The 18678-nt window shown below is 39.7% G+C and overlaps 2 protein-coding genes across 5 annotated transcripts in view; both read right to left on the bottom strand.

Annotated features, from left to right (window-relative positions):
- Positions 1–2196, bottom strand: part of fam13a (family with sequence similarity 13 member A) — a 69917-nt gene extending 67721 nt beyond the window's left edge. The window contains exon 1 of one of the 4 annotated variants that reach the window (XM_042485050.2): positions 1914–2196. In XM_042485050.2, the coding sequence (XP_042340984.2) occupies positions 1914–1940 (27 nt within the window). In that variant the 5' untranslated portion in view covers positions 1941–2196. The remainder of the gene's footprint in view (positions 1–1913) is intronic. The other 3 variants (XM_088075926.1, XM_088075925.1, XM_088075927.1) reach the window with 3 other exon arrangements.
- Positions 2197–3937: 1741 nt separating this feature from the next.
- LOC121941627 (ovochymase-2) overlaps positions 3938–18678 on the bottom strand; it is a 28432-nt gene continuing 13691 nt past the window's right edge. Inside the window, exons 10-25 of the mRNA XM_042484455.2 lie at positions 16688–16933; positions 16280–16465; positions 14254–14363; positions 12319–12419; positions 11365–11642; positions 11013–11176; positions 10362–10545; positions 10055–10273; positions 9134–9268; positions 8785–9006; positions 8485–8667; positions 7328–7440; positions 7145–7239; positions 5629–5918; positions 4671–4831; positions 3938–4168 (exon numbers count right to left, since the gene is read on the bottom strand). Of these exons, the coding sequence (XP_042340389.2) occupies positions 3971–4168; positions 4671–4831; positions 5629–5918; positions 7145–7239; positions 7328–7440; positions 8485–8667; positions 8785–9006; positions 9134–9268; positions 10055–10273; positions 10362–10545; positions 11013–11176; positions 11365–11642; positions 12319–12419; positions 14254–14363; positions 16280–16465; positions 16688–16933 (2885 nt within the window). The 3' untranslated portion in view covers positions 3938–3970. The remainder of the gene's footprint in view (positions 4169–4670; positions 4832–5628; positions 5919–7144; positions 7240–7327; positions 7441–8484; positions 8668–8784; positions 9007–9133; positions 9269–10054; positions 10274–10361; positions 10546–11012; positions 11177–11364; positions 11643–12318; positions 12420–14253; positions 14364–16279; positions 16466–16687; positions 16934–18678) is intronic.

Here is an 18678-nt window from a genome sequence, read left to right as displayed (position 1 = left end):
GGCCCAGCAGCCGCGGGCTCTCTGTCCCATTCAAGCTATAGTTGTCCCTTGAAAAAAGGGAAAAAGCCTGAAAAATAGTCTTAAAAAAACAAAAACCATCTGTTAAAAAACTCTCACACAACTTGTGCAGTATAATCCAAGTCTCATTTATCCAGTCGTCCACACACTTTTTCCCAAACAAACAGCTGTTTCTGATTAACTTTAAGTTGAATTTATTGGTGCGCTCTTCAGTGCCAGACTCCATTGACAAAAACATAAACGTAATTTTACCTCACTGAACACTGAAGCGGCTGATATATCACTGCCTTGACAGGTGGATTTTTTATAGTATTTTGTGACTTTGGTGTTTTAAAGAATTAGTTTGGATCAGCAAAGTCACACAATAACATGCATGCACGTGCACACACACACACACACACACACACACACACACACACACACACACACAAAGAAAACAACTGATCAAGTCTGTGTTAGATCAGCAGCTAATGTCAGCCACATAAAATTGTTTTTATCAACAGTCTGGCTTTGACGAGAGCGAACATCAGTTTCTTCTGTTTGAGAAGTACTGAGCATATGACTTGTTAAATGAGACTTGATTAGACTGCAAACGTTGGGTGAGAGCTTGTAAACTGATGTTTTAATACATGTTGCTGTTTTTAAACATGGACTCCTATAATTCTTCAAGAACTTTCTCCTTTTTGCGATTCATCGTTTACTGGAGTACTATTCACAAATTCAGTGTAACAGAGTGAGTAACTGATACACAAATACTCATTTGGGGGGTTGGGTATTCCTTTTAAAGTCCTTACAGTCAATTTCAAGGTTTTTGTTAAGTTGTGTCTTGGCAACACAAACAGCTAGAGAGCCAGTGTGAACCAAAAACAGCCAAGACTGAAGGGAAGCACTTCCTCTTGGTACCCATTTGCCTCTTTTGTTTCCCAGGACAGTCTGCTGTGATTAGCCCAATAATCCTCATCCCCTTACCCCCTCCCCCATCCTCAAAATATTTTCACACTACAACTTCCGATAGTGAGAAAGCAACCTATTGTCAAGGGACTATAAAGAAACTTTGGAAACTAAATGACTTTTGAAAGTCTGCTTCCCCCCTTAAGGAGTATTTCAAACTTTTCAAGTATCTGGTCAAGATACTTCTCTGAAACATTTTGTGCAGTTTAAATGAGTATACGAGTCTTTCTAAAGACTAATAAACTGCAAACAAGGCCATCTTACTTCGTCTTTAACTTGCCCATGTAGAGAACAGCAAGCCCAAGCATGTGCCCTCCTTCCCCCCCGCCCTCCCCCTTGTCTCTGCCTCTCTCCCTATGTGGGTGGCCATTGAAGCAACTGGTAGCACCAAAGACAACAGCTGCTCAACTCAAACTACTGACACATGCAGTTTAAAAAGTACACAAGTGGGTTAGTTCTTGTAAAGACACTTTTTCCATTAAGTGAGTTTTGTGAAAAGTGACCTCACTGAGGCACTGCTTGGAAAAAATTACAGGCAAGGGCAGGAAACATGACGCTTACTGTGCTTTTTAAACCATATTTAGTCCTTGTACTATTATACTGTTGCACAAGGATGGCAGACTTGTAAAAGTAGTGCTGGCAAGCAAGGAATCTGCTTTCTCTGTTAAGACCGCAAGTAAAAGTATTCATCTTGATCCCAGCAGTCATGTATTTAGTAAGAAAAGTGTAATTCAGGGAGGGACAGCTTGTTTTAGTGCTGGGAAGAGATATTTGTTCTTGACATTTTTTTTTTTTAAAGTCACTTGTGTCTACCAGAACATTAAACACCATCACAAAAGAGTGAGCAGACAGACACTGAACCACACCGTCCCGTTATGCATTCTTCAGCCCTTAATCACAGGTTGAATGGGAAGCGTTTGGAGCCAATTTAGGCTTTTACTCACACAGATGGTCAGAGCTCCTGCCCCCATTCTTCCACAGAAGAAACGCCTGCAGAGGCAAAGATGAAGGGAAAAACTGCTGCAATCTTCCCTCCTCCTCTCCTCACTCTGCTCCAGGACACACTCTTGGACTTTCCCCAGTGGTGGGAATCCCGTTCACCTTAAAATGTGCCATCCGAGTACTCCAAAAACACAGCACAGGAGGAGACAGAAGTGAAGAAGCGCTGTCAAAACCGGCAGACTGTCTGCCGTCCAATCCATGGACACAGATTAGTGCTTGTCTCTGTGTCTTCCTCCCTCTTCATTCCCCTCTCTCCTCTTAGGCTGAAATCTGAGCCGAGCTCTCCCATTGGCCGAGTGGTCCGGTCATGTGATTAAGAGGTTAAAACCCAAAACTTTAAATCTGTGCCTGCAGGATTCATTTGCCTGCAAACAAGGGAAGAAAAGGGGAGGGAGCCTGGAGTGCTTAGAACTGACAGGACAACCTCAAAAGGAACAAAAATCATGCTGTTGTCAAAACTTTTAAAATGTAAAACAGTTAAGTAAATAAAATTAAGTTTTATTTTATTTTGAAAAACGGAACATGGCTGCAGTGCTTACCATGGTCATCACAATGACATTTTTTTTTATGTTGTATTCCATATAATTTGCCATTTTTCTTTATGATTTTTATTGTAAATGAACACTTAAAAACAATTTGTACCTGCACAACAATAACTAAAATGTACATTTAAAGAGGAAAATTATATTGCTGCATTTGGCAAATGGAGCAATAAGTTTTACATGTAACTGAAACTATTTACTTGGTTTTTGTGTGTGTGTGTGTGTGTGTGTGTGTGTGTGAGTTGCCAAGTGTAGGAGATATCTGGTGTAGAGATGTCTGCCTTCTCTCCAATAAAATGAAACAAGATGGGACTCAGTTTGTGGTGCTTAAAGTGCCAAAAAAATAAATTTGAAAAACTCAACAGCAATGTCTCTTTCCAGAAAGTATGATTATTTCAGATAATCCACAGATCTTGTAAGCAATCTCATTTTGGAACTTTTTTCTTTCTGTCAAACTACACCTGCCAACCATATCATCAAGCAGAGGAAGATGTGCATCTCCTCAGAAGCTCATGCTCATGACAGCATTTGATGTAAACATTAAAGTTTCCTCTTTTGCTGAGCTGTAGTGGTAGTTAGCTCAGTGGTGCTCGGTGAGCTAGCAGTGGATGCAGGCTTCCTTCTGTGGGATGAGACAGTTGGTGGATGTAGTTCGGTAGGAGGAAAATAGTTCCTATATGAAACTGCTCACAACAAGGTCGGTGGTTATCTTGAGACATTGGGTCATGATTTCTGGAACTAGACATAACAGTTTTTCAAATGTATTTTTTATTTGGTGTTTTGAGCACCACAAGCTGAGTGCCATCTGGGTCTATTATATTTCGGAGAAGGCAGACATCTCTACGGTCGATATCTTCAACACTCAGAAACTCTCCCCAAAAGAAAAAAAAGAAGTACTTAGTTTCAGTTACATGTAAAACATATAGTTCCATTTGCCAAATGTGGTACTCTGGTTGCATTTTGGGGGGTAAATTTCCTCTTTTAATGTACATTCAAGTTATTGTTTTGCAGGTATAAATTGTTTTTCAAGTGTCTAATTACAGTATAAATTATATAGAATAATGACTAATGTGCAAATTACATCTTTACGGCCAGGTAAAAGGAAAAATATGTATTTTTGTTTTTTGGGTGAATTGTCTCTTTAAACATCAGAATTATAGGAACTGCATAGAAAAAGTTTGTAGTTTCACTTAAACATAAAATGTATTGCACCATGTGCCAACAGCAGCTCTCTAACATAAGAGAAAAATAGTAGATTGTCTGTTTTTATTTCCTTGAAATGTTCTGTGTTCAGAGAAGTTGCTCTGATATAATTTTTCTCACTGCCAGAGAAGATGCCTTGAAGCTTCATGTTATCAGCAGAGAACAATACTGACTGGGGACCCCTGGGTAAAAAGCTACAATAAATACAAATCAGCACTAAACACTGTCAAAATTTTTATTTCAAGACAGGCGCTTCAGTTAGTTTTACCATTTTCATATATAAACTTCTTGATGTTGTGGTCTATCCAATCACTGAAGGCAGAGACGCGGGTGAACACTGAAGGTTTCTTGTCTTTGATGCAGCCCTGCGGTCCAAAGCTGACAATACCGTGCACTTCCCAGGTCGTGTTTGTTCCAGCGGCCGCGCAGGCGAAAGGACCTCCAGAGTCACCCTGCAGGGAGGAAAGATTTATTACCGATAAGAAGATGCATAGGTGAACATTTGATTTTGACAGCTCAATATAAATCATCTGTGTGCCCTGAGATTTGTAAAGGTCGATCTTTATCACAAATGTGACTTTTCTTCAGGAAGGCAAATGTCAGCGCTGTGTTTTATTAAGTTCTTCAGTACTGTTTTGAAGTTGTTTTAAAAAAAAAAAATCTAATCTTCACATGCCACTGCTTGTGTGCTCACACATTATGGCAAACAAATAATGCCCTTTTATCCCCAGTTACCGCTGAAAACAAGACAACCATTTGCGATCACAGCTGACTGATCACAAACAAAACAGTTTACAGGGTGTTACATAACGAACGATCCAATCACGAGAGGCCAGGACAATTATACAATGTGTGAGAAAGTTTGACAAGAATTTCACCAACAAAGTACCATTTCCACCTACAAAAAATCCCAGTGAAACCAATTAAACAGTTTTTCTGCAAGTGTCCACTCACCTGGCAGGCTGACTTGAGCTCATCTGGGGACTCGTAGCCAGCACAAATCATGGAGGGTCTGAGGGTGTCCCACCAGTAAGCAGGCTTACTGCAGGTCTGGAAGTCTACAACGGGGAGGGCTGCCTGGTTTAACTTCTCAGCCACTTTGGGAAACAGGTTACCTGAGATAGAAGTAAGAGTTTAAATTTCTGAAGGAGGAGTGGATACAGAGATGCAAACATTTACACTGATATAAACTTACAACTCTCCCTTTCTTTAGTAATCAGGCCAAGGCCTCAGCAAGTACATGGGCAAATTATGAGACAATGGCCCCCATGTCACAGATGTGCAAAAGGCTCCATCATCTCTCCCACACAGGAGCAAGATACACAGACTTTGTGGTGTCCCTTTCTTGGTTGGTATTATGTGTCTCTTTGTAGTCATTACATGTCTCTTTGTTTTTGTTTTGTGTCTGTCGATGGTTGTTTTGCTTGTTTTTGTAGTCGTTTCGTCTGTCTGTGGTTGTTTTGTGTCTCTCAGTGTTTTTTTTTTATGTATCTGTGGTTATCTTTGCTTATTTTTGTGGTATTTTTTGTCTCTTTGTGGCTGTTTTGTGCCCCTGTGTTTTGTGCCTGTTCAGTAATCCATCCATGAGCAAGTATCATGTACATGTCAGATAATTTTGATAAAACTCAGATTTTAGTGGAGCCAGTGAACTTATTGTACCAGCAAACATAAGACCATCACTTCTGCTGGATGCAGAAATCAGGCCTATTGTTTTTGATTTCTTCTCTTCAAGTAACAACACTTATCATGAAAAAGCACCTTGCACATGAAAAACAGTGCAAATTTTGAGTGAAAATCAGTCAAAGTACCAAACAAAAGATATGTTATGACAACTACAGTTAACCCTATTTCCTGGATTAGTGTCATAAATGCAGTTCTTTTACAGGACACTAAAATGCATGATCACATCTACCTTTCTCATCTCCCCAGCCTGTGACAAAGCAGGGCGTCCCAGCAGGCATCACAGCTCCAGGTTTGGGCAGACAGATGGGGCTGATCTCCCTTGTCATGTTCACAGGCTTGGCCAAATGCACCAGGGCTATATCATTGGTGATGTCAGTGCGATCCTGCTCGTACACAAAGCCCTCATGGCGGATGATGGCATCCACTTTATAGCACTCCTCTGCTGAGGGAACGTCCATGGAAGAGTTCATGTGGTGCTTCCCCAAACACATGCGCCAGTAGGAGGGTCTATTCAGTGGGCTGGGAACAAGGTGGGAGATTGAAAGTGAAAATTAGAACTTGTTTGACTTTTTATTTTGGATATTGTGCAAGAAAAATGTGAAAAAAGTGTATCTGAGAGCTGCTTTGAAGCTCACAATAACTGATTTTTATTTTGTTGTGAACATATACTAGCATATTTTCACATTTTGAATTGTTCACAAATACTTGCTTTTTTTATACATCCATACAACATTAGGCTATCATTCATTTGGAGTTGTGTCTGTGGCCACCAGGCGTCCACTCTCTGTTTTTGGTCTCCACCAGCTCCAGAGGGAAAACTCTGGCTCTTTAGCTGCAATGCTCCACCATGTTAACCAGCTAGTCACGAACTGTGTCTGTTTAACATTTATTTGGTGCTGACCAGGTTTTCATGGTTCAAAGCTCTATAAGCACATGTAACTTTTACCCTAAAAATGGTTGCTTGCAGTTAAAAGAAAAAGTCAACCAAAACAGTAGAGCTTATCAATAGCTTAACTAATGCATTGCCTCAAACGCACAGCAAGTTTGTTTGTGGAATTACCACATGATGCCAAAACCATTTGTATGTTTCATGAAAGTCAGTCACTTCGACATCAAAAGCAACACCCAGACATGAACTACTTTAGACCTATTTAAATCCTAATTTATAACACGGTTACTGTACTTACACTATAATTAATCACTTTGCCAGGTAAATGATGAGCTGAAACCTGCTACAAATCTATGTTAAGTATAAGAATATTGATTATGGGTGTTTTAAAGAACTGTTAGCTTTTAAAATGGCATGTAATATATTTTCAACAGTAAACGCAAATTCAACTAATCCCTGTTAATTCTGCACAACCTTGCAAATTTATCCAATTATCACAACTTTTCCACGTTTGACCAAAAACTTTTCTACTACAAAACACACCCAGAAAATGGCTGAAACACATGGATAACAGAAAAGATAAGTCACAGTGACAGAGGCTGTTGTATTCGGGTAAGTTGCACGCGCTGAAAGAATCAAGGTGAGTTACATTAAATATTTAATGGTAATGTCAATGTATTATTTATATAAAAACTAATCTTTACTGCAAAATTAAGGGTGAAAACATTGCAACATGCATTATAATTTCATAGAAAAGCTGCCATGAAATCAGACATTTTAGACCGCAACAATCTCCTCTAAAAACTGAAAAATCCCAAAGGAAGCATCTGTAAGTGTTTCTGTAGTTGCATCTTACACCATGAAACAGTGAGCAGCAGTCAGGATCCAGTCTTCATGAATCAAAGATCCTCCACAACCGTGCATGTAAGGTATAGGAAGCATCGGTGTAGCCTGGGCAAGAAAAATACATTTGTACAAATTAAAATCTCTCCTCTGTGACTGTTGACCAGGAACACAGAGAAACGGAAATTAAAATTACCTGCATTGAGACTTGCCAGGGCCAGGAGTGGGGGGTGGCCTCCACCCCATTAACGACCCTCTGGGTGGCTGTGCTGGGTTTCACTTCTGGGTTTCCACAATCTACTGGCCAGTCTGAGGGAAAAAAAATAAGTTAAATTATCTGTAGATGAGCTATCATCTTTTATAATAAATGTAGATATTATTATTCACGTAGAGTCAATGGAAGACCCAACTAACCAATCCCAGGTCCTGCCCCTCTTAGTTACTGTTGCTATGTCCAACAGCTTGACAAAAGAAACATGGCAATGCTGGTTTCACTTAGCCAGGTGCTGCAGTGTTTTTTAGATAGTTTCTTAGCATGAGGCACTATAGCTGCAAGACGTTGACAATAAGGACAACAGTGTGCCACTGAAGGATATGTCATGATGTTAACTGTTATGAAAGAGGTAAAACAGCATGAATCTCAACAAAAAAGAGAGAAGCAGAGATACATGACAAGACTATAAGTCAACATTGCTCCTGCACTGCTGGGTAGGCGTCCCTTTTTCCCCCTCTGAAGATCTTTAAAGTACCCTCTGTATTCATTAGTGGCTACAGACCACGGTGCTGACTTTCTTTAATGTAGAAAATTACATTAGTTACTTTGTGGTGGAATGTAGCCTTACAGAGATAATGGAAACAAAGGGATGTTAGCCATGATTTTGCTGACGATAATTCATCTCATCTAAAAATTTGTAGACAACAAACCAAAAGTATCTGTCCAGATCTTACCACAGAAATAAAGAGGAAACATTTCTGGCTGAAGCTGATGATCTAACTCATTTTGCTAATATTAGCCAACTACAGATGTGGCCAAATACAATGTATCTTCAAAATCTGGTTTTCTTTTTAACATTGTCAACTAGCACATAGCATATTGAAGAAAATTTTAAAGTTAATCGAGGTTCTGCTATGTTTCATGCTCGCTCAACTGTTATTGGAGCACAAAGCAAAAAAGGCAGGACGAAGGGCTTTACAATCAGTCATCAGGTGATCCAGTTTCACATACTATTGCTACAATTGCTCCATCTGAGGGGAGCAAAACCTTTTGAAACTGGGAACCTCCACAGGAGATCTCCACACATACACACACACACGCATACATCAGAGACAGGGCCGCTATGAGCCTACACTCACCAATAGTGATGTTGTCCCATGGGTTAGGAGGTGGGGGAGGTAAAGTTGGGATTACACTGGCATCAGTGGTCCAGTAACCACGGAAACCTTTCTGTTGATCAGCTCCGTTACTAAGGAAGCGAATGACAACTGTGCTGCTGTGGATGGTCATCTTGGATGGAAGGGTGAAGCCGCAGAATTTACCTTTCAGAACAGATAAGAAATGAAGAGTTTTTTCATTGTTCAGGCATTGATATTGACAACACCAACCTGTACGGGAAAGACAGAGAAAATAAGACAAAAAAAAAAAGAACAGCCAACCTAGTGATGTCATGCTTTCTCCATTAAAGATCTCCACATAGTCGACACATCTTCCCAACACGTTTTCAGCTTGCAGCTCAAAGTGAGTGAAGGCCACATGGACACTTTTTGCTGAGGGAATGGTGATACGCCACGTGCACACAGACTGGGCTTGGTAATCACTGGGCCAGTTAGGAGAGATGATTTCACCCTGATTCCTGCTGAAGCTCCCTCCACAAGGAACTGTGCATGTGTGCATGTGTGTATGGACAGAAGGGAAGAGAGAGAAAGAAAACAGATGAGATGAGTTAGTTTTGTCTAGAATCTATTCCCTCACTGTGTTGTCAGATACACCTCTCTCCTGTCTTACCTTCTGAAGGGTCCACTGCCATCCAGGAGGCAGTGAAGCCCGTGTCCACCACCTTGTCATTGGAGGAGAAGCTGATGTGAAGCGTGTCTCCGTCACTCACCAGGTCTTTAGGGGGAACATGGCTGCAGTGTGTGCCTGAGAAAAAAAGGAACACTATCTGACTGATTTTTATAAGGAACCCCCGTCTCAAGAGAGTGTGCATGATGTTATAAGTATATTAACAACGTTATTGCTTACCATGTCCTATTTTTATATTATACAAGCATGACATATATACATTTATACAGGGTTTTATATGGTACTTTAACCCTTAACTTTAACCCAGTTTTCTTGTGCAGTGTTCAGACACCCTTAACAAGCATTTAAACTGTGGGAACTTGAGCAAATTGGTTTGATTTCTTTTGGAAACACAGAAAAAGATATCAATTATCTTGAAGTGAAATGACCCACAAATTGTAAGAAACTGGCAAAACATGACAGGTAAAATTAGCTAAAAAAGAGACTGCAAGAAAATTATAACAAAATTGAAAAAAAAAAATAATAATAAAATGTTTTTAAAAATTATAAAGAGAACTGTATGTATAGTTATTATAATTAAATATTTAGAATTATATTATAGAAATATTTGTATTTATTTTAGCATTTTCTTCAGGTAATTTCCTTGTTTTTCTGGAGTTTTTTTTTTTTTGTTTATTTTTTAAAACTTTTTTGCTAATTTTCAGGCAATTTTCATGTAACTTTATTAAATGTGTTGCTATTTTTTTTCCCCCTGTAAAGTTGTACTCCCCTCACTATGTTGTCGCGGCTAGTAATGAAACTGCAGTATCTGCAGTGTAGCATATACCAAAGTAATTACTTTAATGAATGACTCAGCAAATTCATTATTAGCTGGAGGGGAAAAAGAGGCAGATATTCACATACCTAAACTTCCTGCTCTGTCTCTGAGGCTGACTTTGTCATTTAAGCACATCTGACTCTCCTCCAGGGAGAAACTGTGGAAATGGAGGTGGACCAGTTTGCCAGGGGGCACCCGGATGTTCCACTGGCAGCGAGCTTTGTTGTTGTAGCTGCCAGGGTAACCCATGGAGGACAGGATGCCTGCTGAACCAGTCATGTCCTTTGGCCCACCACAGCCAGATGCTACACAGAAAAAAATGAAGGTGAAATCCAGCAATATATTCTGCCTTTGTTCCTTATTTGGGTCAGAGTGGACCAGCTGGATTCATACTGTGCTTGTTGTACATGTCTCTGCGGATGACATTTTGGATCCAGGGGATGTAGGCAGAGGAGCGGGTGAACACAGAGGGCTTCTTATTCATAATACATCCAATAGGGCCGAAGCTGGTTATACCATGAACTTCCCAAGGACCAGTGGGGGTGTCCTGGCACACCAGCGGACCACCTGAATCTCCCTGTCAAAGTAATCAAAAACACCATCAGCATGTTGTTAGATACCATCGGAGCATTGATGGATTACTGAATGGACCGACTGGGCAAGAGGCCCAAAGGTTTAGACACTCTCCCTGGTCGAAGGAAAGGGGGAGCGTCAAAATAACCACAAAGAAACAAAAAACAAATATAAAGAGATACAAAGTGACTACAAAGCTATGCAAAACAGCTCAAAAGACAATCACAATGACAACAAAAAAGTAGCATAAAAACCACAGTAACACAAAATGACAACTAAGACATAAAATGACAACAAAAAGACACAAAATGGCTACAAAGAGACACAAAGCAAGCAAAAAAAAAGGGCTGCAACTATAAATGTCAGGCCCCTGTGTATGCCTTCTGCATGTCTGTGCCTAGGAGCCCTCTGTCTCATAATCTGCCCATGCATCTGACTTAAGTTAGATATGTGAAAATTGACTTCTTTTACCTGACAGACGGACTTGAGCTCATCAGGCAGGGTGTAACCACAGCAGATCATGGAGGTCTTGACCTGAAACCACCAGTAATCCATCCTCTTGCAGGTGTCATGCGGCACAACAGGCAGGGCGACCTGGTTTAGCTTCTCTGCAACTTTAGCATTTAGTGAATCACCTGATAATCAAAGAAAACATTTTAGACACACTGTGGAGCATGAACAGAGGGTGTTTGCACATAAAGTCCAGCAGAGGGCGTGCAAACTATGCAACTATAAATATGTAGCATATGAGGGGTGTTTCCTGAGGTGGTGTAGTATTGTATTGCGTAAATGAATAAAATTGTGTGTAGGCATGAAACAGCACCGGTCTCGTCTCCCCAGCCGGTGGCGTAGCACTTCTTTCCCCCAGGCAGGACTTCCTCCTCAGAGGGAAGGCAGGCGTATGAGATCTCATCACTGGGTATCACCTCCCCGTCCAACCTGACCAGAGCAATGTCAAACTCCACTGTGGGCACTGTGGGATACTTGAAGCCCTCATGGCGATAGATACCAGTCACATTGAAGCAGTGCTCACTCGGCTCTGTGTAAGTCAGGTTGTGTTTGCCGAGGCACATGCGCCAGCGCTGCAGCTCATCAGCATAGCTGGAGGGGAAATCAGCAGATTAATTAATAGTAATACATCGCAGTTTACAGTAAACACACAGTAAGCAGGCCACCTTGAGATACATACACAGTCACTGCACCATATGAGCTGACTCTAGATTTACAAAAGGAAATACATTTGTACTGCAGACAGCATATTCTGACTTCTCTGTGGCACATAACCTTGTATACATCCTTGCTCGCAGCACAAAACTGTATATGAAGTGCACAGGCTCCTCTGTGCACCAGCATCTCTCACTACTGTAGACCATTAGCTGAGGCGTTGAGGCATCCCTAACAAGGCACTGCTTTTGCACTATAATAAGCCTGAGGTAAAAGCTCAGACACCAACAACTGCCTTTGGAGATTACACAAATAGGCTTCCAGGAAGTTGGAGAAAACTTAGCGGAAAAAGTGGCAATAAAAACAGGAATTACTGTACAAAGCTCTTTTTATGTTTTGCTATTTTTTTTTAATTTATTTTGTCAGCATCTCTGCATTTTTGGGGGGATAATGATAGTTTGGAGAGAGAGATGAAAAGCAGGGGGGAGAGGATGATAACCCTCTCTTTTAAATAAAGGAGTTTAGTAGTGTCAACTTGAGCATTTCCTTTTTTTTAAAAAAAAAAAAAAGAAAAAAGGTAATGTATGTGAGAATGACAAAACAGATCATTTACTTTATGAAGCAGTGGGCTGCTGTAAGTACCCAGTTCTTGTGAATTAGAGTACCACCACAGGTGTGGAAGAATGTGGGCTCTGGACGACTGGCTGGCCAGACCTGTTTGACACATACATACAAACACACACACACACACACACGCACATGTAGTGACAAGCAGAGAATAATTCATTAAAGATATTGAAGTCAGTTTTTGAAAGTGTATATCGATGCATCAGTCAATCATCAATATGACATATAAAAGGGACAGAATATAATACAAATTACTTCTTGATATGCCCTGCACTTGATTTAAGAGTCAGTTATAAACTTCAGTGCAAAATAGTGCCATAAGATATTTTCTGGGTTGCTAATATACACCAATATCAGCTACAGTGGAAGTCATGGGAAGAGAAACATGTGAGGCCCATTGGAAGATCTGTATAGCTCAGTTATGAAATCAGTTCATTTGGAATAGAAAAATGATTGATTCTTTTTCTAAAGATATATGCACATTGATATGCAAACCAAGGTTTAGTGAAGTTTTTTTTTAAAAAAAAAAGAATATGTCAATATTGGCTTGTTTAAAGAATCAGGACGAAGGACAATGACTTGACAATGTATGGACTAAAGCAGTGGTTCTCAGGGATCTGGGACCCTGGGGACCCTTCAAATAGTTTCAGGATGTCCCCAGGAAAATAGGTATGAAGTATGATGTTGCACATAATTTGTTTAACGAGAAAATATTTATATGTACTTATGTATTCAGCTGAGATCTGTTTTTTGTCTTTGACTGTTGGAACTGGTTGGCATGTTAATGTAGAAAAACAACAGATCTGTTTAATGTACTGTGCAAACAATATAAAAATAAGTTTCATTTTGTTTTTTTCACAGTGAATTGCACAATTCTTTGTTTAGTAAGATAAAAATAGAAATGGATTTTGTTAACATGAAAGATTCACAAAGATTGAGATATCTGCTCACATAAAAAACATGCAAATTAGCCAGGTATCCAGAGAAAGCCTGAGAGACAAGAAAGACGGCTCATGTTCGAGATTATCTGCAAAGGTCTGGTAATTTCTCATGAGAGCAGTTAATTTGGGATGGTGGTTTGTTTTATTTTGAATTTTGTTTTTGCCTTCGGTTGATGCCTTCGGGCTTTTGGGAAGGCTGAACTGAGTATCTGTAAAAGACTCTTAAGTCACTTTGTTTTCAATCTGTCACTTTATTATTATTAAGAGACTGTGTTTTCCTGTTTTTTGAGATTTCTGTTTCTGCCTTCTTCCCCGCTATGCTGCCTTCCCCTCGGATGTCCATCTACACAGCTGTCCTGCATCAGCCTCGTTAGTCCTTCCCTGCTCCTCATTTTTCCCCCAAACAATCAGCCTCCTTTCTGTTCTTCTATTCACCTTATTCCCCTTACCTGAGCTTCATCCTCTCATCAGACTAGTTTGTATTTAAGTCCTGGTTATCTGTTCAGTCTTTGTTGGATCTTTAATGTGGTCACGAGATCTTTAGTTTGCTATTTCCCTGCTCCAGCTCAGAGTAATTTCATTGAGTCCCTGTTGCATTCTTCTGAGTTGGGTCCACCTGCTCAACACCTTATAACAATATGTATACATTATGTTATATATTGTAGCATAATGCATTTTTTCTTGGAGTTCTTATTCGATTTTCTCATCCTTTCTCTATGTATATATAATATAAGAGCAATTGTAACATCTCCCAGTATCCCAGCAGGGATTGATACAGTATTTGGAATCTAAGTCTGAATATTGGTTTCTTGTAATCCCATTTGGGCCAAAAAAGGCACCTAAAAGATACATGGATAAGAAAAAATGAATAAATTATATGACATTATGAATCAACAAGAACTCTCCTGTATCTGAATCTGTCCTTTTGTAATCACTGATCATCTGTGCGGTGAATTCTTGTATAAGCGGTCGTCTCTCACCTGCATGGACACCTGCCAGGGCCAGGAGTGTGGCCTGGCCTCCTCTCCGTTCACAATGCGTGACACAACAACAGGATGGATGGCTGGTTTCCCACAGTCATTGGGCCAGTCTGGGAAACAGACAAAAACATTGTAATCTATCCTGTGTTTGGTTACATGTATTCATTTGTTTGTTTGTGTATCAACAAAGCCTGAATATACAATACATATCTGCAGCTTACAGATAAGCCCTTGTGTGTTGTTGGGAAGTGGCCTTCAATAACTGGTACTTACACACTTATTCATATTTTTAAAAATAATTTCGCAATCATGCCAGGTTGTCACTGTTGTACCTGTTTTTTTGGGTTTCACTAATCTCTGCTGTAATGTTTTTATTCAGTTTAAATGCAAACATAATATCATGCTCCTGCTGTTAACAATGGGTCCATGGGGAAAAAAATCCCATTTTCACGCCAGAATCCTTGAAAATATCTATATGCATAATAAATTTCTTTTTGTCGTCCAAGGAGTTGACTAAAATCTTCTCAGTCACTCTTATCTCACATTTTCTCCCCTCATCTCTCACTCAGTCTTTGTCTCTTTCACCCAGCTCACAGGGCACCTCTGGTCAGAGGCTGGGTAGAAAAAAAACCCCAGAGGCAGCAGAGTCCATCTATAAAACTCTATTTCAGCAATTGGCTTGGCAGGCGCCTGGGCCACCTGGGGCTCATCGCTGGGTGAAGAATGAGGATCGGGTGACAGCCAGCTCGGAAGGAAAGTGAAGCACTGGGCTACTTCACATGGTGTTCTCAGCGCATCATATCACCTTGTTTTACTGCACATCTGGGCGCAGCAAGGGGTAGACGTGAGAAGAGGAGGGTGTGAAGACAGGGAGGGGAGGAGAGGAAGCATGAATATAAGGTAGGCCTCTGTGCAGCTGTTTGAAACTTAATGACGGTCATCGTGACGTGATAAATACAGCTCTGCTAACCTGTGGTTGTGTGACATAGCGGGGGAGATCAGGAAACTCAAAATCTCAAATGTAAGGCTGAATCATACAAAAACAATATAATATCTCACATTGGAGCTTAGTTTTTGGCTCGACTGTTTCCAACATGGCATCTGGGTCACAAACTTTCTCATTTTACAGCTAAACAGTACACTAAAATATGTTTCTGAAAACATTTTGAAGTGTGAAATAGGCACTGCAGTAGCAGAATCTTGATTTCTATTTAATTAATGCTCCCATTCAGACTCCTCGGCTTGGATTGGTTGTTTTTATTTGATTGCTTTGAATTTCTGCATGTGTCATTAGAAGCACTACAGGGAGGAGGAGGTACATTATTTTTTTAACAGATTATCTGTATCATGAACTGCTGTCAGAATATAGTGACAGTTTTATCAAATATAATAGAAATTTATTCATATGAAAGTTTCCAACTGTAGTTTTAATGTTAAAGCTGCATTAATACATTTTAGGCCACTTGGAGGAAATATAAAAAGCTGAAAATGCAACATGTCTTTTAAGTCACTGCCATATAAAGTTATTGTATATATATGTAAGCAAACAATTTTACACATCAGTTGGTATGACCAATATTAGCTTTCATTTGTAATTGTGTGTTTGTTTATTTGACAGAACTAAGTTCAATATTCACCTTCCTTTTAGCTTGTTATCCAAGCAAAAATACCTGCAGATAAATGTTCACAAGGTCATCGCTAACTTTTTCTGTCTGCTGTTTGGTGCCGAGCAGGTAGTTTATCATGAGTTTATCAACGTTTAGAGCTCAAAACAGCTGTTGTGTTTGGAAATGAGGTTGATGACAGATGAGTTGAGGGACAGAAAATGCACCTAAAGAGGCCAGATGCTCAGAGGAGCTGAGAAAAACTGCAGTCAGGGGAGTTCATCACTACGAGCGACCCCTTTTACATTACACATCATCAAGTAATCCAATGTTGATATAAGAAATTCAGATCAGAGCAACTTTTAACATTGTAGAGTAAAGCAGATGTTAACAAATGTATCAGGCTCATACGGATACTCCACCTATGGTGATGTTATCCCAGGGGTTGGGTGGAGCAGGCGGCTCAGTGGGAGCAGGCAAACTGGGGTCTGTTGTCCAGTAGGCCCGGAAGCCTTTAGCCTCAGTAAACAGGTCTGAATGGAAACGGATCACCAGTCTGTTGCCTTTTGTCTTGATGGTAGGAGGCAGCTTAGTCCCACAAAATGGACCTAAAATGAAATAATTAATTGTCCATTATAAGTAAACTGACAGAAAGGTTATACAGTTCACGCTATGTGATTAGTAACCATGTAAATATAGTAACAGTTTGATTAATTGGGATTAAAAAGGTGTGAAATAATTAATATCTGCATTTTGCTGCTGATTTTAATGTGATGGACTATCGTGAAAAATATAAATGGTTTTGGGATCAATTCCACAAACATACTTACCGTGCTTTTGAAGCAGTGCATTAGTCAAACCATTGATGTCATACACTATTATGTTATCATAGCATTTGGACGTCAGGAAATCTTTGGCTTCTAGGTCAAAGTGGGTGAACTTCAGCGTGATTTTTTTCCCCAAAGGCACAGCGATGTTCCACATGCACTCGCTGTTAGCTCTGTAGTTCATGGGCCAGTTCTGGGACTTAATAACTCCTGTTTCCTCTTTGGAGGAAATGCCACAGCCCTGGATTTCTGAAAGAGGAAGAGGGAGTGATTGATGTGTGCTCGTAATTAGATAGTGTAGCTGACCTCAAGTATCTGCCTGTGAAAAGAGAGATTCTTGTGTAAATCTCATCATGACAAAATGTAAACAGAAGATCATGATGTAGTAAAGGCTTTTAATCATCAGCTACAATATTACTTTTGTAACTGGTGGTGAAATATATTTACATGATGTTTTGCAGAGTATAAAAAGTAATGACACACAGAAGCATTTCTGATTATTAACATGGGCCATGGTGGAAAAGTAACTGATTACATTTACTCGTGTAAAATTAGAATTAGAATGGTTTACAGGTATATGTATCAGAAATGTGGTCAATAATAGGTTTTCTTTATTTGATTTCAGAGGGAAATAGTAAACTTTGCACCGTTCTAAAATATTTTCTGTTCAATATTTTCCATACAAAATCCTCAGCTAATGAAATATAACTGATATTGTTATAGATTAGACAGAGAATCTCAGTATGTTTGCCTGGGAGCCACTTTTGCAAAATGGCAGGATGTCAGGGTCAGCTCACCAGATATAAGTAAAATTTCTAATAAAATCAGATAAAATGAATAAACACGGCAAATCCCGTCACAGCAGCCCACACAGGTCAGGATAACATAGTTTCTAAAATTTGAGAACGTTCAGACCCCAGATTTTCCCTTAGACATTTTTTTTATACATAAACAAGCTCTAATATTATATGTTTCATGCACTCTGGCACCTTATTTACTTTTAAAAAGTACCAAAAAAATCCCCAGTGTAAATTGTATCTACAATTAATGTATTAATTTTATTTATTTATTTATTTATTCCAATGTAAATTAGAAAATGGCCAACTGGCCAACCTGCACCCTATTGCAGGCCAGATTTAGGCCACGTGGGCCATAAGTTGAGTATCACTGCATCAGTGCAGGTAAAATGGGTTGAAATGGGTTTGTTTTCTGTTTTTCTGTCTGTGCACTTATACTTTTGATACACAAATGCATTTTGCATTTAATCATTATGCATTTTTATTTAAGTAAGAAGCAGGGCCTTTTGCAAAGGAGCAATTCTACACTGTTGTATTGCTATTTTATAAATCTTTTTATTTACTAGATAAAGTTCTTCTATTAAAGTTCAGAGTTGAGCAAAGATTCCTCTCTGTGTTACATGGCCATCATCGCACCATAAGAGTTTGGTAGCACAGACAGTCACACACACACTCACACACACACACATGCACACACACATAAAAGACTGCAGCACATAGCCAATAAATCCTTAATCAGTTCCATTATTATATCACAAACACACAATCAAGCGAGCAAAATACATAAATTAAAACTTTGACCCCTCTCACCCTGCCCACCACATCTTCCAGCTGATGCCCTTTAGGAGGCGCTGTAAGTCCCTGCCCACCCTATCATCCAATTTCAAACACAGCTTTTCCCCACTGCGACAAGGACTCCCAAAACCTCTTACTAACCCTGAAAGTTCCAGCAACATCAACTGTGTGGTCCTTAATAGATGATTGATAAACTGATTTTACCTTCTGCATTTGAGGTCTTAACTGATTTTCATGCTGGATCATCATAATAAAGAAAAAGATAGAGGAGATTTTATCTTGCTTTTTATGCTTCATACTGTACTCTGACCTGTGCTTTCACAGAGTTCACACTGTTTACGCAATGACTAAGCTGTTGTACATATCTGACAGACGAGTGAGAAGTTTTATGGTTCGTCTTAA

Source organism: Plectropomus leopardus, chromosome 3 (assembly GCF_026936395.1).
Source record: "Plectropomus leopardus strain MGB_pleo_1.0 chromosome 3, ASM2693639v1, whole genome shotgun sequence".
Classification (NCBI taxonomy): domain Eukaryota; kingdom Metazoa; phylum Chordata; class Actinopteri; order Perciformes; family Serranidae; genus Plectropomus; species Plectropomus leopardus.
The sequence above is the reverse complement of the archived record's forward strand: the minus strand, read 5'-3'. Positions and strand labels throughout refer to the sequence as shown.